The sequence below is a fragment of the Neofelis nebulosa genome, chromosome 1, assembly GCF_028018385.1.
Source record: "Neofelis nebulosa isolate mNeoNeb1 chromosome 1, mNeoNeb1.pri, whole genome shotgun sequence".
Lineage (NCBI taxonomy): Eukaryota > Metazoa > Chordata > Mammalia > Carnivora > Felidae > Neofelis > Neofelis nebulosa.
Genome location: NC_080782.1, coordinates 9,051,773 through 9,073,634, shown reverse-complemented (window position 1 = coordinate 9,073,634; position 21,862 = coordinate 9,051,773). Strand labels below are relative to the sequence as shown.

Sequence of the window (21,862 nt, the reverse complement as noted above, 5' to 3'; positions counted from 1 at the left end):
CCTTCAGAACCTAATATTAATATTTCCAGATGAAAACATGCAAACACTTATTTCTTTGCAAAAGCGAGTGAATTCATGCTAAATTAGAGTGTCATAACTTATATATTATAGAACTAAAAGAATGTAAACGGGTCCCAATTAAAACCAGAATGTATTTGTTTCATTCTGTCCAGTAAAGTAATTGGTATAATGTGGTAGTAAATTATATTATTAGAAGAAAGCAAGAAATGGTAAATTGAATGTTAACAACTTACTAGGCATTTCTTTCTTTCTTTTGAATATGCCTGTCTCCTCTCTCTCTCTTTATCTAAAACAGGGGGGCTCTCACTGTCATCTCTGCAGTAGAATCATGAGGTGAGAGGGTGCCCATTAAGAGAGGCACACAGCCTCTCCTTGCTCGATAGACCAAGTCCTCATCTTTCGGGGCTATGTCCAGGAATCAGCCTTCCAAAGAGTTCCCTGGATGATTGTTGGGAAAGTAAATGAAGATTTGAGAATTAATCATGTTCTAAGGAACAAAAATTCAAAGGCTGTATGTGTGTGCGTGTGTGTGTGGTACACATGTATATACATATATATGTATGTATTATATATACGTGTATACATACATATATATGTAAATTTGAGCCGAATCTCAATCAGAGATTGTGCTGCTCTCATGAGCTCATTAAGTGTGATCTTCCACTGGATATTCCAAATCCCTTTGATATAAATGTGGCTATTGTGATTGTGAAATTTTGAGTTAAAAAGGAAATCTGTTCAGTTCTTACAACCGATTGTAGTCTGAACTCATGAAGAGTCCATACGCTGTGTTTCTTTTTAAAGACAATATGGATTAAATAGGTACTGATAAAATCACTTCTATAAATACCGTGAAATGAATTTCTTACAGAGGGGCCTTTGCTCTTGCGGCTGGTCCCCTCTGTCTGAGAACCACGTGGATCTCCCTCCATCATGGCTTTCTCTGGCCTTCGGAAGTTTTCCGCTGAAATGGCAAATAAGCAAAAAGAACTTTCTTGACCACCTTATCAAAACAGTATGCACCACACTTTGTCTGCTGTCCCCTTACCCTGCTTTACTTTTCTTGAGTACCTTTATCCCTATGTTGAATGAATCAATCTGTTGGTTAATAGGGACTAGCCTGCTACATGTAAACGACGGATATAAAACTTAACATGTAGACATTTATTTGCACATCAGTCTAAAAACGATAACTGTTTCATATTGCTGGTCAAATGAAAACAGTGCCTGCTGGACTCTGACCCAATGAAACTGTGGCGTGGAGGAACGTGACAAGCCCTTTCTGCTCCGTGATTATTTCCCCGTGCTGCTGGCTTCCTCCTGGACTAGCAGAGTGTTGTTATCTGTAAATTTGCAGATTTAATTGATGCTATATCTCTTTCTAAAAAGTATTGCGCATTTCCTTGGTCATTTCAGTCCTTCCCTTTTTGACTTCATTCATCCCTGCAATCTTTGCAATTACCCATTAAAAGCCGTGCTAAGGGTAGGCTTTAAGATTCTTGCTCCTTGCCTAGGACCCTTGGTCATTAATGTCTGAATCGTGGTTCTATAAAAATTTCCTCATGCCCAGTAAATGCTGGCCCTCACATCCTGTCCCCACTCAGATCATCAGGACTTTTTGTGGTTCCCTTGTTGGGTGTTTTTAGAGACTTAGAATCAAGAACATGATTAAGTTATAACTCTAAATCTACGAGTGATGGATGGCTTTCATTTAACTATATAACATTTGGATATAATGACTGTTTCCTTGATTTTTACACTTGTAAGTCTTTGGCAATATTAAGAAAGCCTCCAGAAGAAGGAAGAATTGACAGCAGGAACTCAAGGCGTATCATACTTAAATATATTCCTGGAAAATATGAACATGAGATAATATTCAGTGTGATGTTGGCATTTGATAAATCAGATGCAATGAAGCTAATTATGCAAAACAGTTATTTTGAACCTATCATTCATCTGAACGCTATCTAAATCAGAGTTGATTTAATTACTAGCAAAGGGAAAGGTAAGGAACTAACTTGCTCTATTCCTTCCCTTTCCTCAAAACATTCAGTAATTTTTATTAACACTGAATTCATAGAATTCTGAGCACTGCCTCAATCATTCAGAAATGCTCTGTTTTGTTTACGTAAATTTAAAACAGCCCTGTGTACAATATACTAATAAAGCGTGTATTTATCTGCCAGCAATTTCAAAACTTTGGAATGGGCTTTTTCTCAAATATACTCGGTGAGAATATTAAAATCCTGGGGGTTACATGATCCTGAAGAAGCAGTGCAGAGTCACTGAGCATTGAAGATCTTGTCTCTAAAGTGGCCACCAGTGACTGCCTTGGACGGCCACACAGAGATAGAGCTGCCCGCAGACACTGCTGAAATAAAGGAATTCCAAAATCCCGTTGCTTAGAATGGAGTGGAGAGCTCCCAAGTTCGGGCTGTCCAGAGGCCGCTGACAGTTAAATCCCAGCATGGCGTGTGGGTATCGGCTTCGAAGGTTTAGCCGAAGGGTCTTGCCAAAAGTCCGCTCTCCGCCTCATTCGGTTCTTGTGTGTGTTCTCCGCTCACCGCCGTGAGATATCCGTCTCTCCTTGCTGCCCTGCATCCTTCATTGTCCCCCGGTGTCCTCCACCCCATCTGCCCCAGTGGAGATGATGCTTCTGGGATTCTGACCGTACCTCAGGTGCAATGTTGGCTCTCGGTCAACATCGTCTTTTCCGTGTGTCAGCTGAACCTCTTAGCCCTCGCAGAATGCGCTGTCCTCGGGTCCGCAAAGGTTCCCTGGTCCACAGCACTGTTTCAAAGCGACACCTCCTCCCATACAGTGCGAGGAAATGACACAAATAAGGATTTACAAATACTACAAGGCGAGCGATGCGCAGACTCAGTTTACAAATTCAACCAGTTAGTGACAGCCACTTGTACCGTTTTTTAGAGGAAGGTAGACTAAATGAGGTGCTTCGGTTTGGAGGGTAAGAGTAAAAGGAAATGTGACTTGAAAACCTGTTTCTTTACAATCTGCTTCTCTTAGAGATGTAGGCTGTTGTAATTCCAGACATTTCCGTTCATTCATTGTCCGGGAAGAAACTGCTGATGAGAACGAATTCTGGCTCACTTTCCAGGAACAACATCAGGATGGCTTGCCATCATGGTTTATTTGTTTGCTCATCATTTTACATAATAATTTCTGTTGCAGAATTTAAGGTGCAAGGACTATGGGATAAGAAGAGGTTTTGAGGTTCGACTTGTCTGCCTGATTCCTTTAGTAAGGAAGCCAGCCACATTCGTTAGGCTGAGAAAAATGATGTTTCGCTGGCCCTGTTCAGGGTGGATTTATCTCAGAATCATTATCATCCTTATAGGGAGATCAGGTTTGGGAGCAAAGCAAGGCAGCTGGGTGATGCCGATAAGCTGATTAGCTTGACATATTGCTGCCATTTCATGCTATTCATTTGATTTTCTGCAGATTTCACCATTTCTGTGCAAAAAACAAATTCAAATATGTCTTTGATAAAACAAGTTCTGTCTGAATGTTGGTTGGGTCCTAATGTCTCCTGTTCGCTTATTTCAGCTGGGTCCCGGGCCTCGTACAGCAGCCAGCACGGCCACCTGGGCCCGGAACTGCGGGCCCTGCAGTCCCCAGAGCACCACATAGACCCCATCTATGAGGACCGTGTCTATCAGAAGCCCCCTATGAGGAGTCTCAGCCAGAGCCAGGGGGACCCTCTGCCATCAGCACACACGGGCACGTACCGCACGAGCACAGGTGTGTATTCAGGCCCCCCTGGGTGGTCTGTGCGTAGTAGGCGGTGGGGGGGGGGGGGTCCTGCTCGGGAGCTCATCAAAGGGGTGTGTGTGTGTGTGTGTGTGTGTGTGTGTACGTGCACACACCTTCTCATCCTCTCTCCCCACCAGCATTATGACCTGCTTCTACCATTAATGTCTGTGATGATAATGAGAGAAACCAAATACGATTCATTTAGCTACCTGAGTCTCTTTTAAATGAAAGAAGTTTAATGGGGGGTTGTAAGCTTATTTTGTCCACCAGGCGATCTGAAAGAAAACTAATTTTTTGTGTGCCATCGTTAACATATTTGATGAATTTAAGTACTCCAAGAAAGCATAGTCATTATGCAGGACAGAAAAGGCATATGCCTAATGCTGGTAAGTGTTCTTTAATGATACAGGCTACCTATCTGGCAAGCTGGGGGGAAACCTATTTAGGAAAATGTCGCATTATTTTGTAAGGCAAACTGAGACTTTGCTTCATAAGCACTATCAGGTTCAGTCATGTGAAATTATCGTGTAAAGGTCAGATATTGACAATTGCATATGAGTCAATCAACCCTAGAGCTCTCCTGGACTAAATATATATTTTGTTTTTTTTTAAATTTTTTTTTTTTTCAACTTTTTTTTTTTTTTTAATTTACTTTTGGGACAGAGAGAGACAGAGCATGAACGGGGGAGGGGCAGAGAGAGAGGGAGACACAGAATCGGAAACAGGCTCCAGGCTCCGAGCCATCAGCCCAGAGCCTGACGCGGGGCTCGAACTCACAGACCGCGAGATCGTGACCTGGCTGAAGTCGGACGCTTAACCGACTGCGCCACCCAGGCGCCCCTAAATATATATTTTGAATTGAACACGACCACAGGCTGCGCAAAGAAAGGCAAGCATTTTCCAGAGCATGTAGCCATTTGCAAAAGAACTGGCTAAATGCCATGCTTAAATGTGCTGGAGAGCATTCATCTAACAATAAAATTGATACAATTAAGATACTGAGAACTGCCCTTGTTACAAAGCTTCACATTGCTAAGGAAACTTAGAAAATAGTATGCCGCTGGTTTGCGTACAGCCACTGATACACGCTGCACTTGAACCAAGGCTGAGGCATGGGAAAACCGAAGCTCTGGTCCAGAACTTGGCACACAGGGGCCTGCACCTTCAGACTATTGTAACTTCCAGTTACCCTGAAGTAGAGCATAGCAATTTTGTTAACTGCATTATGATACTAAATTATACGTTTTGAAATCCAGGCAAGTTAAGTTGCTTTTATGGTTGATTACTGATATTTACATTTCAGTATTTCACTGCACCGTAAGAAGAATGGCACAAAATACTCTTTCTTTTATTTTTGACATCATAAATGCCATCCACCGTTAATAATTCATATCTTGGTTCAGATGAAAAGGAATACCCATTTATTCTTCTGTCGGAGTTCTTCATTGTCAGCCTGCGAGAACCACTCCTGTGTGAGGCTGGGCTCTTTTAACCATTAGTTGGTTGCATAATAGTAACTAAGGCAATTTTATTTCCATGCACCCCTTACAAAAGGCAAGGATTACCACCGCAGTGATGTTCAATATGTAATTTGCATAAAAACTGACAACAAAGGGGATTATATGCTGATTCTCTGTCCTGCATTCCTGTGCTCTTCGAATTATCTTTTGTTAATAAACTTCTGGGGGCTTCATAAAAATTTACCTACAATAAGAAAACAATACTTCATTCTACTGTGTCGGATCAAAGGGGAAGATGTTCACACTTAAAACAAAACAAAACTAGTATTTTCTCTAAACTAGGGGTCTGAAAACTCTCGCTCATGGGCCACATTCAGCTGGCCACCCATTTGATTAGTGCTCCTGAGCTAAAAATCATTATTACATTTTAAATGGTTTATGGTCAAATGATGGATAATATTTTCTGATACGTGGCAGTTCTATGAAATCCAAATTTCAGTGTCTATAAATAAAGTTACTGGAACACAGCCATGCCTATATGTTCCCGTATCATTTCTAGCTGCTTCCACGCTGTAGCAGCTGACTTGAGTAGTTGTGGTGGAGACCATCTGGTTGGTAAAGCTGACAATATTTACCTTCTGGCCCTTGGTAGAAAAGTTGGCTGACCCCTGCTCTAAGCCATCAGTGGAGCACTGTGCCGAATGAACGAACAAGGGTGTCATCCTCCTTAGGAGGGAAGCCAGCAGTGTCCTCTAAATGCATCAAGGAGAAAAATCTGTTTGCCTGGGTGTTCTCAGTAACAGTAATCTCTGCCCTGGCAGAGAGCTGCTGAGGTTGTGACGTCCAGATGTCCGAGACCCCAACCCAGCCTGCCCTTTTGAGCTTGAGGCACTTTTGAGGAAATCTGCTGATTTATCCAACAATATTGACATCTCCAGGAGTGCATGGATGGTCTCTTGGGGTGACAGGTGGGGAGAACCCACCTCTCTCCAGCTCCTAAGTATAAAGCCACAGGCTCTATCTCCTCTGCACCTGCTCGGGTCACTCCCTGTTTCTTTTTTTTTTTTTCAAAGTTTTTTTTTTTTTTTTTATTTATTTCTGGGACAGAGAGAGACAGAGCATGAACGGGGGAGGGGCAGAGAGAGAGGGAGACACAGAATCGGAAACAGGCTCCAGGCTCCGAGCTATCAGCCCAGAGCCTGACGCGGGGCTCGAACTCACGGACCGCGAGATCGTGACCTGGCTGAAGTCGGACGCCTAACCGACTGCGCCACCCAGGCGCCCCTCTCCCTGTTTCTACACTTAATTCATTTCATTTCAAATCCTTATACTTTCTTAGCTAACCCTGCAACCCCAGGAACTGTCTCTATTAGAACCCACATGTTTGGGAAAATGCCTTTAATATGGGTGTATACCCTTTACTTATAAATTGTATACATAGTATACAATATCATTAAATAATATCTAGTAAAAGTCAGGATTACAAATTAATATAAAGAAACATTCTAAGATTGTTTTTTCATATCCAGGAGGTTATTTTTTTTTGAAAGTTTATTTATTTTGAGGGAGAGGGAGAGAGAAAAATCCCAAGCAGGCTCCGCTCTGTCAGCTCAGAGCCCGACGCAGGGCTGGATCCCATGAACCTTGAGATCATGATCTGAGCTGAGATCAAGAGTCCGGACGTTCAACCTAGTGAGCCACCCAGGCACCCCCAGGAGGTCGTTTTTCACATCGTGTGTTGCACACACCCCATACTGGAGACTTCTGATGCAGAACTTTGAGAGGTTTCCAGGGCCAGAGCAAATACCCCAATTTCTTGGGATGGTCTTCTAGGGCCTCTTAGACCCGAAGTATTCAGGGGCCACTGACTTTTGGCTCCCATTGTGGCTAAGGTGGTTTGAGCAACCTATCTTGGGTCTCAGCCCTTGGGTAGCAGGGCACTGACTGGTGTTCCTTCAGTTTGACCCCTAAAGCATTTCCAGAGGACACATCAAGGAGGTGGGTCACGGGAATTGAGGGGCACTTGTTCTAGTCAACAGTTAGGAATGAAGACAAATGTACTTGCCTAAAAAACCAGGGAATTACTAGATGGCGCTGTAGTAAGAGCAGGTGAGTCCGAATGACAGAAGCATGTAGCAGGTCACTGCTTTCAGAGATCATTCTAAATTCTCTGAACATATTCACAAATCCTCAGAACCACCGCATGAAGGAGGTACTGTTACGATGCTCATTTTACAGAATACTGAGGCACAGAGATGTTGAGTAACCTTCCCAAGGTCCCACAGGTTGTATCGAGCCAGTCTTTAAACCTTTGTGCCCAGGCAGTCTTGCTCTGGAACCTGGCTCTTAACGTTCATCTTGGTTGAAACTGTATTTGTAGGGGCTCCGTTGGTTAAGCGCCCAACTCTTGATTTCGGCCCAGGGCATGATCTCACGGTTCGTGAGTTCAGGCTCCACGTGGAGCTCTCTGCTGTCAGCACAGAGCTGTTTTGGATCCTCTGTCCCCCCTCTTTCTGCCCCTCCCTCGCTTTCTCTCTGTCTCTCTCTCTCTCTCTCTCTCTCTCTCTCAAAAATAAATAAACATTAAAAGAATAAAAAAGAAACTCCATCCTTCTCTCTGCGTGCCTTCTCCAGGTCTCTTTGACTGCCATAATAACCACTCACCCCTGTTATTTACTCTGAAGACTGATTTATTTCTCTATTTTTAATGTTTATTTTTGAGAGAGAGAGAGAGAGAGAGAGTGCAATCGAGGGAGTGGCGGGGTGGGGGGCACAGAATCCAAAGCAGGCTGTAGTCTCCAGGCTCTGAGCTGTCAGCACAGACCCCGATGTGGCACCCAAAACCACAAACCATGAGATCATGATCTGAGCCAAAGTCAGACGCTTAACCGACTGGGCCATCCAGGCCACCCCCTTTTTTTGTAACGTTTGAAGGCTGATTTAAATCTCCATTGGAGACACCAACTCCGATGGGGACCTCTCTCTACCTTTGGGTAGGCAAAGAGGTCCTCAAGGCCTTCCCAAACCACAAAGCTACCTAACCCTTCCGTGAGAGAGCCTACACACATGTATTTGTGTACATTTATGAACAGGTTAGGGGGTCAGGGTGCTAACGTCCTACTTCTCACCTCCCTTCTGCTCCAGACTGTGGAAGGTGAAACTTATACAAACAAGGTTCACTACTCAACACTGGAAATCAGTGGGATGTTACTCAGCTGGTGGATACTCTGTCAGGGCTGTGCCAGGAAGCACGGTGTGAAGAGGGTCTTGTGCCCCTGTCCCCGCACGCTCATGCCCCCCGGCCATTGTAAGACAAGAACCGCAGACCTTTGCCCCACCCGGTTCCAGCATAAGGGAGCAGGTTCTGAGGACGGCCCGCTGGCCTCCCTGGCCCCAGACGTGCTCTTGGTAGGAAGGCAGACAGAAAGCAGAGCAGCACGCCCTCATGCCTGAGGACGGGATTGAGATAGAAGCCAGCAGTGTGGCCCCAGAGATCTCGCCGCCTAAGAGAAGGCAAAGGGTCACTTCCTGAATCAGCACTGGTGTCTGCTGAACGGAAAGCATCCTCTTGCCAGACGTGACAGCCACTCATTCCTTGTAGAGCCAGGAAATGAGAGGGGCCACCATCGATGTTCTCTCCCTGTGCAGGGAGGCGGAATGGTGTTATCTGCGGCCGAAAAGGCAGGCCAGTGAGTCTGATGGCAGCGCGAATATCCCCACCTGCTTTTACAGGACATCAACCCAGTGTCTGAAGCTTTACTTCTTGCGTGATGAAAATTTAAAGAGGCACACTTTTAACTTGGATGTCTGTTTAAATAAAACATACCTTTCATCTGGGATAAGGCTTGTCAAAACCAGAGCTTATATAATAAGAAGTACAGCCAGGCAGGGACGATGCGATCTTCATGGATTTGCTTATGATAAAGTCTATTAAGCAGAAACTAAGTAGCACGAATTTTTATTTCAAACTCAAACATACCAGTAACTGTCAACTTAGGAGTCATTTGATTAACACAAATGCTTGACTCTGACACTCCCCCCTATCCCGGCCCTCCAAATGCATCTTTCTAAACTAATGAAAATGGCCAATGTCTGCCGTGATGAATGTCGCATGAATTTACTTTGGGATAAATGCGTTTCTCAGTGAGTGGAGGAAACAAGCTTTCTGTGATGAATGTGTCAGCTTGTAATAAAAAATGAGTTATCATAGGTATGTTGCGAGGAGAAAATCTGCTAACTATCTCTATGAGGTTGACAAATCCTAAAACATAAAAAGAAAAAAAGAACGAGATGAAAATATTTGCACGTGTGGAGAAAGTACTTTGAAAGAACTTAAAATTCTCCACAATAATGGCCACTGCTCAATAAAGGTTAGAGGCATTTCACAACACCTTCATATTCATACAACTTTATTACTATTATTCACTAACAGGTAAATAACATCTTCAACTAAAATCATCATTGGAGTCCACAAAAACGTGGCATATTAGCAGTTTATTACTTCTTAAATGCTGTTACTTCAAACTGTAAAAGTGATTGCTTTCCATTAGAGCAAGTCAAATTAGATCCTTCATAACATCTTGGTTATTTTTTTTTTAAGTCTAGGAAGTCAGGGGCACATTATTACCCTATTGGAAAATTTTAATGAACCTGGTGATGAATATCCTCTAAAAATGGAGAAGGGCTTCCAGAAGCTTACCTATATCAAACCACCTAAAGAGATGTGAATAAAAAGTGTAACTGAGCTCAGCTGAGGGAAGGCAGAGTGTTGGCTAGTAGGAACAGTTTTTTGGTAAAATCCAGAAACATCAATACCCGCACCATAATAATGATTCTATTACTAGTAAAACCCCTGCATTAATGCCCCTCCCCACAAAGGCAGTAATACCTGAAGTTAAAAGATTATGTTCATGATGAGCCCGAGTAATTTATAGCATCGTTGAATCGCTGTTTTGTACACCTGAAACCAACATAACATTCAGTGCGAACTGTACTGGAATTAAAATGGGGGTGGGGGGGAAGATTACATTAAATTTACCCAGGAATATTTTCCCATTGAGTTTAGCACGGATCAGCCTGTGTAGAGTGCAGAAAATGGGAAGGCCTTTACAGTTGAGTTCTAGATAATAATACTGCTGGGAATATAGCAGATTGAGTGCTAAAAGCTCTTTGTCCCTAAAATAACAGAGTCGAATTCTCTTTAAGAGACTTCATGGCCACGTTCTTGGACCTGATGGCACCTAAGCTATCTTTATTTTCTGAGATTGCACAGGGAATAGTATTTAATTATTGTGTTCCTATTTTGTATTTAAAGGGGTAGGTGTAGTTTATGTTTTCATATTTCTGTAAATGCAAATATACAGAAAAGCAAAGAGAATTAAAAAAAAACAAAAATAAAGGTTTTTCTTCTTTTGTTGAACCGCACTTTTTATTCCCCCTGCAACCAAATCTCTTCATGTGCCAGATTCTTATATTTTATTCTTTTTTTTTTTTTTTTTTTTTTTTTTTTTTTATGGTCAGTAAATAACGGATGTGACCATCTATCATCATCCAAGTAGAATGTCTGGCTGATGAAAAAGGATCCCTCCTCCCCCATTTTGAGCAAATATTACACACAAAACATCTCTCCCCCTTTTGTACAGTAGACCTTTATTTGTGTAGCTCTGAAGAAAACAGGTAATTTCGTGAACAGTGTAGAAGTCGGGTGAAGTATCAAGTCAGCTGCTGAAGAGGCTGCTTTTAAAATCCCCCCAAAGGTACCAGCGACATGGCTCGCTGAGCTTTGAGAGCTCATTGAGGGGAGAAGGGGCCGTTTGCGGAGCAGGTGAGGAGAGAGGGGAGTGTTGGACACGCTGACGGGGAGCCTTCCACTTCAGATGTTTGCCCTGGAAGGTTCCATTGAATAGAGCCCTCCTGCAAGGCGGGTGACGTGGTCCACAGAGCTCTAAAGCTCAAATAAGAGAAAATGTGTGATGGGACAGAAATGCAGGCAACGTGTTAAAGGAAAGTCTTTAAGGGTGTGACCAGTGTCCACTGATCCACGCTAATGGGGGGCCGTGGTTTGCATGTGCCACGCTGAGGTCTGAACAGGTAGGGTACAAAGGGGGAATTTAATTTGTGATGCCGAAGTCATTTTTCCATGTCGTGCTTAAAGAAATACAAGGCATCGCGTTGTTACACTACTGATGGCTAGTTTGAGATCTATTTGAGCCTCACACGTTTTCTTCAAGACAGACGGTTGCATGACCCACACTTTAAGAGAGTGTATTTTTCTCCCCGTCTGTATTCCATGTTGCATTTTTTTCTTTGCACTGATCAGTCTCTTTTCTTTCTCATTTCGGCAGTACCAACTTAAATTCTCATTTTATACTTTGAAATTCCCATCAGGCATCCTATTTATCCTGACCTAAAAGTTTAAACTGTGGATTCAGGAAACTTTTGAAATGTCATTTATCAAATGCCACACATGGGATTATGATTTTCTAATAAGATCTCTCTGGAAGCTGTTCACCCATCTTAGATTTCAGAGTCTACCCTCTTTTTTTCGAATTATAGTGGTATTAGTGATTAAACTAAGACTCAAAGCACTTTGAGTGGTGCTTGGGTGATTCAGTCGGTTAAGTGTCCAGCTTCAGCTCAGGTCATGATCTCATGGTTTGTGAGTTCGAGTCCCACATCGAGCTCTACGCTGCCAGTGCAGAAGCCTGTTTCCGATTCTGTGTCTCCCTCTCTCTTTGCCCCTTCCCTGCTCACACTCTATCTTCAAAAGAAATAAACATTAAAAAAAAACTTTGAAATAAAATTAAGGTAACTATGAGTATCCCTATTCTTTGATTTTTATAGACATGAACAAAGTTAGGTTTTTTTTCTATGTGAAGAATTTTTCCCCATATTTTTCTGCATATCTCAATAAATTCAATTTGATGAGAAATGATCTAAATTAACACACGAACTTTTACCAATTTTTACTATAATATTCATGTTAATTCCTATTGTAAACCTGTCTATCCTCTATGCCTTTAGTAGACATTTCCCTTCATTTTAAGCCTCTCATAAATTGTCTTACCATGAAGCTAATTCAGTAACACACATTTTGAAGTTTAAAATCTGGTCCAGTTGCAGCAGTGGTTGTAAGAATAAACTCTGGAGGCAGCGTGCAAGGACTTGATCCCTTCACTGCTAGATACCAGGCAGATTCAGGCAAGTTACGTAATCTCTCTGTGCCTCAGTTTCCCATCTGTAACGTGAGAGTGATGTGTTCAGTCTCTTATAGGGTCTTAGCAGAGAGAAAGCCCTTGCGGGAGCTCTGGAGCCTGATACCCAGTGGCAAGTGTCTCCCCCTCCCCACCCCCGCAGCGCAGTGGGTACAATTTCCTTGTCGAGTATCAGTGGATTTCAACATTGTTAATGGTAGACATAGCAATAACTCACTTGTTTCACAGTTCCTACATATGGGATGTTTAATACCCTTCATGTCTTTAAAGCAAATAATGATCTTGTTCTCTTCATGCCACAGTCAGGAAGGTGGAGCTTAACAAGCTCAGTAACTCACTCGTCTCATACCCAGAATTGGCCAGAAGGCCTGGATAGGAACCCACTTGTCTAACTAAAGAAGCCAGGCTCTGAATGAATTCCCTGCCCCTGACCCCAAACAGGCCAAAGTGAAGCACAAATACGAGCCTGACGATATTCCTACATCTGCCTCTGCCTTCTCTTCCTCCTGGAACACTGGAGCTATTCCTGTTTCTGCTTAATTAACTGCATTTCACACCCTGTTTTCACCTTTGAAGCCAGTGTCCTTACAGTCTTTGCTGCTGCAAGTGTTTTTTTGTTTTTTTTTTTAATAAAACCCTCTCATGATGTTGTCTTTCAATTTAAAGTCCCTGGAGAGTTTTTGGCATGGTTTGGTCGCTCACCTTACTGTTACTGCTTTTTTAACAAGTATGTTTTTGTTTTTGTTTTTTTAGATTTCTGTATGATTTCCTGATCTGTGCCATGTTGCCCTTCTTTCCTGTTAATCATTGTACTTACTCCATTAGTTATTAACACTTTGGAATAGAAAAGGATATATTTTCTGCTATTAGTAACCATTTTCAGCAAGCTTGAATGTAGATACTACTTTCCTGAAGGGGGAAAAAATGAATTTATCTGAAAAATGTCAGGTGTATTTAGTTTTCTGCTTTGGCCCTGGATTTGCTGGCTGTCCTGTCACAACTCTTCTAGAAAATGAAATTTTGTTTGCCTCTGTACATCTGTTCTTCTAAAAGCAAAGTTAGGCCTGGCCTAAATCTTAAACCCCTGCCATCGTGATATAAAACACATTGTTCATACGTTATTAAAACATGAATTCTAATTACACATGTTTGTAAGTTTGCGAGAAAATAGAACTCTTCCAGAAATTGCGTAAAGACATAAGACAGATTTCCTGGTTCTGAACTTAATGTTCATTAGTCTAAACTGGTCATTTTGAAACAAGCCATCAGGACAGTCTTCATCATTGCAAAGACCGCTCCTCAGAGTATACATACATTTTTTTGTTTAGGAAGTTTTTCTTAAATGTGTTTCTACTTTTCACCATGCCTCAGTGGCTGTTCTCCTAATTTTGATTATTGTAAGATGAAATATTATAATTCATTGGAAATGAGAAGCCCTGAACTCTTTTTTAATGTTTCTTCTTTAAGATTATTTATTTACTTTGAGAAAGAGAGCACAAATGGGGAGGGGGGAGAGAGAGAGAGGGAGAGAGAATTCCAAGCACACTCCATGTTGTCAGCACAAACCTAATGCGAGACTCAAACCCAGGAACTGTGAGATCATGACCTGAGCTGAAGTAGGATGCTTAACTGACTGAGCCACCCAGGTGCCCTGAGAAGCCCTGAACTCTTAATTAAAACTCAGTTCTCAGCATTAGAGTGTTTTCCTCCAGTTCACTTTATAACTTTTTGTCATTTGGCACAATTTCCTTAACTTCTTTTCATAATTGTTTGCTCAATGTGACATAATTTTTTGGGTGTTTGATTTGGCATATGTCCTGTAATGCGAGAGAGGACAAAATAAACTCTCTGTCACCCACTAATAAGCACTCAGTAGTCAGAGTTGAGGGGTATCGTTTATAATTGAAATCCTACTCCTTAGAGCCTGGATACTCCTGGATACAAATGGTTGTATCCAGACACTGGCTGTTTTTTTGGATATCTTCTGATCTGCAATGCCAGTAAAGAAATTGTACTGTCTACGGCTGATCATGGCTAACAACTGTTGCAACAGTTAATGACTGGTCCCATTCTGTTAACATGAAAGATGCTGTTTGCATTGTATTTGGTCATTCAACCTTAGACGTCAAATATTTTTGAGGACCAGATAAAAACAATGCCATGCAATGGACTGACAAGAATCCACGAAGGAAGCATAATTGAAATTCAGTTTGGGACTAGTCAAACTGACATTAATAACTGGTGGAGACTCTTCCCGGAACAATGTAGACGTTTCGAAAAGATGCATGTGCTTCTGGAGAAGCCAGGTCGGCTCGTTATTTTGTCTGGGTTGCAGTTGGGCACCTCCTCCCACCTGCCTACCCTTCCCCGAATTTACTTGCTACTGTGACAGCTTTAGTTGAAGAAGAGGCATATGGAAACCTTTGGGGAATTGCTTTCCAGGAGCTAGAGCAGTCTTGTGTTTACTGCTCTAGGACTAATTGTGGAAATAGGAGCCCTGCCCCACCCTACCTCCCCACCCCCAGGCCCGCAGTTTCTTTCTTTTATTCAGGAAAATTCGCGACATTACTAAGTTTGCCTTATACTCTTAATAAAATTAATGTGACATCACCTGGACACTTCTGAATTTTCTCAACTTGAACAATAAAGAACTACTCATCCATGATGCCTTATAAATGGTCCCTATGCAGCCTCTGGGTTTGGGTTCTGCACAGACTTTATTTTCCTTTGAGATGAACAAAACTTCTCTTGGGGATTGGGAAGCCATCAACACACAACTGATGCATTTCCCACCCACCCCCATCGCCGAAAGGTTTATTTCGGAGATAGCATGCTAATGATCATTTTAGTGGATAACATTGAATGTATTGGTTCAAATATGACAGATTTTTTTTTTATTCTTCCAAACCCCCCCCTTTTTTTTTTCTTATGTGTGTAATTTCCCCCCGCCCCCTGCCTTAGACCTGGTTAACCGTTTCTGTGAGCAGGTCCTCAATTTTTTACTTTGTCCCTACTTTCCTGTCCTAGCCCCATCTTCCCCCGGTGTCGACTCCGTCCCCTTGCAGCGCACAGGCAGCCAGCATGGCCCGCAGAACGCCGCCGCGGCCACCTTCCAGAGGGCCAGCTACGCCGCGGGCCCAGCCTCCAATTACGCAGACCCCTACCGACAGCTGCAGTACTGTCCCTCTGTGGAGTCTCCGTACAGCAAATCTGGCCCCACCCTCCCGCCCGAAGGCACCTTGGCCAGGTCCCCGTCCATCGATAGCATTCAGAAAGATCCCAGGTGGGTACAAATCCTTTTCTTTTCCCGACCGCGATGTCTAAAGAGGTTTTCCAAGCAGACGTCGTTAAGACATTGTTCCATGCATGTCCCACCATCGCGTTCGTGTTCCTGGTTGAGTATGAAAGGGTTGGCTTGGGGCTGGGTTTTATAATCTTGCGTTTGATTTGGAATACGGGTATTGATCATGTGTCTCTGTCTAGTATCTTTTGTGGTTCAACAGCAAATAATAACCTCTCCAATAAGATACGAAACAGCTCTCTTTCGTGCAACAGAAATTGAGGAGTTGGGAATTCAGTGGTTCGACTTCAGGTATCCCGGTCTAAGCGCCTTCTTGTCTCAGTGGAACTGTGTTTGGTCACTGCGTACCCATGTTTCTGTATTCATGCCTTCCAGGTTATACCCAGAATTGAAAATTTGGAAAATCCAATTACCTTTATTTTTCTGTGTCCAAAAATAAACATTAGGTTGGCATTGTTTGGGCGTCGATAAAAACTTGGGTGTAATATCAAAGAAATTCTTATTACTGAGTGGTGTTTCTTTTTTGCTTCCTTTTTTCTAGCAGTGGTGAGATATTTAGTGGTGCTCTACTTCTGAAGTTTAGAATTGGTTTAGTGATGTTTTATTCATAGCCATTTGATTTATGCTGATAGAGTCCCATAAATATATATCTGCATCTGTGAATACTATAGATATGTCAGATTTCTGGTATTTCTTTATAGCAGGGCATATCACTTGGCTCTGGTAAGTGTACTTAAAATTCGTCTCAAGGAATTTTCTCTGATAGAGCACACAAGTGCATATGTACTGTATTGAGGAGTTCCATAGATTCTTTTGTGGAAAAGAAATCGCTTCTACAAACATAAAAGGAATAATGGGACCATTTCATAGTATTTTTTGAGACAGCTCCTTTCGCACAATTCAGACTGGCTTTGAGGGTCCATGTTGAATATTATATTTGACGGAGGCTCCATGATAAAAATAAATTGTAATAAATGCTCACTGTTAACTACTAGAAATAAGAAGTATGCTTGCATTACATCGTACAGTGTCTACTTATCCAGATCTTCAGTTTCAAAGGTCCTGAAATCTGCCCCAAGTCCTTAAGTACTTTCGCTGGCGTGGGTGAAATGTTCTTCAGATAACACCTCAGCACTCTCTTAAGTATTTGTTCTTGACGTGCTACTGAAAGCATACAGAAATAGAAGAGTAGTAAACTCTTAGGAAACGGTAAATAGAAAAATACATCATTGAATTGGCATTGGTTTATTTAGCACCATATATTTAAATGAGGGTAAACATTTTATCTCCAGTGGAAAGGTTTTAAATTTTCATATTAGGAAAAGTTGGCTTAGCAAGAAACCAAATGTGCTTGTTTCTCTAGCCACAGCCTAGCCTCTTTATTTTATGCTGTATATTAAATGTATTTGATTTTATTAAATGGTGTATCCTTTCTATTTTTTATTACTGTCATTTTTACGACCTTTTTTTTCTTCTTTCAGTGTATTGCCATGGCTCTCTTGCCTTTTTAAGTTATGGATTGTGTCACCAATATTTACTGCATGCCCACTGTAAACCCAAAAAGGGAAACACCAATAAGAAGTGTTAATCATAAATAAGACAGTATTGGCTATTAATTTTGTGTATGTGTAAAATTTATGTGTAAGCCATTGTGTCATATGAATTACAGATTGGCCATTACTTTCAAGAATGCCAGTCGTTAGCCCTTCACTATGTGTTCAATCTGGAAAAAAAAAAAAAAAAAAAAAAAAAAAAAAAAAAAAAAAAAAAAAAGCATTCCACCATCCCCAGCTCGGATATACAACAAAACAGAACCATATCTAGAACCAGAATTAGATTGTCATGGCTTAGTTAAATACAAAAGGAGCTAATAATCTGGCATCATCCAAAAATGGATAGAGCTTACAATACAGTAATGCCTTTCTTGTAGAGTTTTCTTTAAAAAAAGGAACATGTCACAGTGTTCAGATTTAACTGACAGACATCTCAAATCTAAAATTCAAGTCCAAATTACAATGATTCTCCTATGATGAGATTTTTGCATCTTCCTTTGAATAATAAATTTTGATTGTTACCAGGTGAATTTTACTCGAACCAATAGGTTTAACTTCCAGGGTTCAGAATTGTTCATTTTGGCACTGTGACCCATGATTTAAAGCTTTTCGATCCTTAGACTTTTTCGAAGCTTTTATACATACATTTTTAAAGAGAATTTCTTTAACATTTTATTTATCATTAAAATACCAGACCATGTAAGCCTCTGCTGTTCCCAACATGTTTATAGCACGTTACAATTCTCAAAGCACTTTTACTTAACATCTTTGATGTAATTCTCCTTTGTGGAAGGAAACTGATAGGTTTAGTGCCTTGAATAAATGGAGAATTAGAGTGTTAAATGACATTGCAGATCACATTGCTGGCAGGTGGGTACATGGGCTAGAATCCATACTTTTAGGACTCGGAAGCACGTGTTGGCATGAACGTCTTAATTTTTTCATAAAAAAAGGAAAAGGAAAGAATATACTCCCGTCTCTTATGATTATTTTCAGAGGGTGATTGAATGGTAGTACCTGGTGCTTGGGTGTAGGAGTTTGGAATGATGAAAGAAATGATAGAAATTACTGAGATCGGTCTCCTTGCTCTGCTGATTGCTAACTGGATGTGTGGTCTTTGTTTTATTTTTTTATTTTTTTGGCTTTCTTTTCTTTTCTAATACCTGCCTTATGTATCTTACTGCAGACCAGGGTATTTTTCTGTGGAAGAGTTTTAGTATTATTTATTTATTTTCTGAGAAAGAGCAAGTAGGGGAGGGTCAGAGAGAGAGAGAGAGAGAGAGAGAGAGAGAGAGGACCCCAAGCTGGTTCTATGCTGTCAGAGCAGAGCCCTATGTGGGGCTCTATTCCACAAACCAATGAGATCATGACTTGAGCCAAAATCAAGGGTCAGACGCTTAACGGACTAAGCCACCCATGTGCTCCTGAGTTTCAGGATTGTTCAGTGAGAAGCTTTCCAGAAAATAGTGTACCTTAAAATAAGAATTTGAAATCAAGATAGCTCCAATTCAGTCATTAGACTTGAAACCAAAGATTCAGCTCTTAATTCCTCTGAACCACAGCATGCAAAAAATTGGTTCTGAAGGCTTGCATTTTTCTCACATGCTGGCTCCGTCGTATATGGAGGCAAAACTTTGGTCTTTTTACTTTTGACTGCCCCCGTGATGTACTCCAACAAAGAATGCACAGAAACCTTTTTTATACAGAGAGATGATAAAATCTAATTTTCCTTTTTAGAGTCAGCAACCCCTGAGAAAATTTACATCCATGTGTTTTTGTTTTCCAAGAAGTTTTTATTTTTTAATTGCATGTGTGAATCTCTTAAGGATTGTTAACATGGCTAATATATTTTCAGTGCCCTCCAAATTCTGAATTTTATACACTGTTGTTTTCAAACACATAGGTCAAATATAAATCTTAACATCAAGTAATATGAAAGAGGTTTTAGTGATGTTGGGAGTGATAAGTCATAGCATCCTTATTTTAAAAATCTGGTTGATGAAATAACCAGAACAACATAACGTAAGACTGGCGTACCTGTGTGTACTAAATTTACTATAAATGTTCTTATCCATAAAAGGAAACTTATGGCTTAGCCATTTCCTGTCATAACTTAGCGTGTAGGTTGTAGTAGGAATAACATCTTTTAATCTTGTTGATGAATCCCTTTTCAAGATATTGTAATTCGTGATGTGCACAATCTCCAGCAATTTTTCAAACATGTTAAAAGAATCTCACTTAGGGGCGCCTGGGTGGCTCAGTCGGTTAAGCGGCCGACTTCAGCTCAGGTTATGATCTCGTGGTCTGTTAGTTCAAGCCCCGCGTCGGGCTCTGTGCTGATAGCTCAGAGCCTGGAGCCTGTTTCAGATTCTGTATCTCCCTCTCTCTGACCCTCCCCCATTCATGCCTCTGTCTCTCTCTGTCTCAAAAATAAATAAACGTTAAAAAAAAAAGAATCTCACTTATTATAAACCTGGTTTAAACTTAAACGCTGTCTTCTTTTTGTTACTCAACATAACAGAAATAAATACAATGGCACATCTTTAATGCTGACTTTGGGCCCAGATTTGCACCTCCCTTCTAGTTGGTTCTATGAGACTTCTATTCCATAGAATATTTGAACACAATATTTGAACAATAATAAAAAGATATTTATTTTTCTAAGGAATCCTAAGGAATTGCCTAGTGATTTCTACTATGTTGTTTTGTTTTTTTGTTTTTTTTTTTAAATTTTTTTTTTCAACGTTTTTTATTTATTTTTGGGACAGAGAGAGACAGAGCATGAATGGGGGAGGTGCAGAGAGAGGGAGACACAGAATCGGAAACAGGCTCCAGGCCATCAGCCCAGAGCCTGACGCGGGGCTCAAACTCACGGACCGCGAGATCGTGACCTGGCTGAAGTCGGACGCTTAACCGACTGCGCCACCCAGGCGCCCCATACTATGTTTTAACTATTTTAGGAATCGATTAAAGTTATTTTACTATTGGATGTTGTATTAGCAAATATTATTTAGTAATGCTGCTTGTGAACATCTTATCAGTAGGTAAACCTAGGTTAAGAATGTTTTCCAAAGGCTGTTTCTTCATTGCCCACTACAAAACCACACGTACGGCATACAGTGAATGAATGAATACTCAGGAAACAAAATATACTACAACGATGCTTTTTAAAAGGTGAAGATTTGAAAAATTATTTTCAATTCTTTAGTAACGTTTAAGACACTGTTATGTAACTTACGTGACATGGCTGAAGTGTTTATAGTGAACACAGTTACATGGTATTCTTCATTGTCCTGTTCTCTTAGATGGGGGGATCTCTGGGGAGCTTGGTTTTCACTTCAGATGCTCAATAATCATTTATTTAACTGCGGCAAAATACAGCGTTCACAATTTACAGACCATCCGAGTGTGAAGAGCATTTGGAAGTCACTTATTCAGTTAGGCTAAAAGCAAGCCTAACAGTTGGCGTTCAGTCTCTACTTGAATGCCTCTAGGCCACGGGCCACTCACCATCTCCTGAAAGTATTTTATTAATTCTTTGAGTAATTCAAGCCTATAAACTAATTTATAGTGCTACAAAACCTGCACCTCTTGTAAGTTCATCCCCTGACCTTGTTCCTGACCTTTGAAATCACATGAGATCATGCCTACCCTCCCTCCCAAGGCCAGCCCTCGAAGACAGTTACACCACCTCCCCAGTGCGCGGGGCTCCTGTCTCTGTGCTGGCTGCGTCCCTTCCCTGAGCCGTGGTTTCCAGGGCCCTCCTCTGGGAGCCCTGCAGTGTCCTTCCCGGTCGTCTCCTGCATCACCAGAAGCGCGGGAAGGGAGCAAGCGTTACCTTCGGGCAACCTGGGGTCACAGTAGGTTTTCTTGCGAGTAAGATGAGAATGTTTGTGACAGTGATGATGATAACGATGGTAATTTAAAAAATGAATTGAAGTAATATATTTTGTACTCGGCGGTAAACTTTTTTGGGATTTTTATTTTATTTTTATCTTATTTCCATTTACCTGTTCAAGCTTTCATTTGAATTTCAGTACAGTTAACATGTAGACTGTAGAATTAGTTTCAGGTGTCGATATAGTGATTCAGCACTTACGTACGTTGCCCAGTGCTCATCACAGCAAGTGCCCTCCTTCGTCCCCATCACCTATTTCACCCATCCCCTGACCCCCTCCCCACTGGGAGCCAACACTTTGTTCTCTATAGTTAAGAGTCTGTTTCTTGGTTTGTCTTTCTCTCTCTCTCTCTTTTTGTCCTTTGCTCATTTGGTTTGTTCCTTAAGTTCCACACATGAGTGAACTAACAGGGTATTTGTCTTTCCCTGACTTATTCACTTAGCATAACGCTCTCTAGCTCTATCTGTGTCATCACAAAAGGCAAAAATTTCATTCTTTTTCATGGCTGAGTAATATTCCGTGGTATATATGTACCACATCTTCTTTATCCAGTCATTAATCGATGGACACTTGAGCTATTTCCATAATTTGGCTATCGTAGATAATGCTGCAATAAACATCGGGGTGCATGTATCCCTTT

At 41.4% G+C, this 21,862-nt stretch overlaps 1 protein-coding gene across 7 annotated transcripts in view; it reads left to right on the top strand.

The window, feature by feature from the left end:
* CTNND2 (catenin delta 2) overlaps positions 1–21,862 on the top strand; it is a 947,889-nt gene that overhangs the window by 559,622 nt on the left and 366,405 nt on the right. For 5 of the 7 annotated variants that reach the window (XM_058715761.1, XM_058715729.1, XM_058715743.1 and 2 more), the window contains 2 exons: positions 3,589–3,783; positions 15,431–15,752. In XM_058715761.1, coding sequence (XP_058571744.1) covers positions 3,589–3,783; positions 15,431–15,752 — 517 coding nt within the window. The remainder of the gene's footprint in view (positions 1–3,588; positions 3,784–15,430; positions 15,753–21,862) is intronic. The other 2 variants (XM_058715770.1, XM_058715751.1) reach the window with 1 other exon arrangement.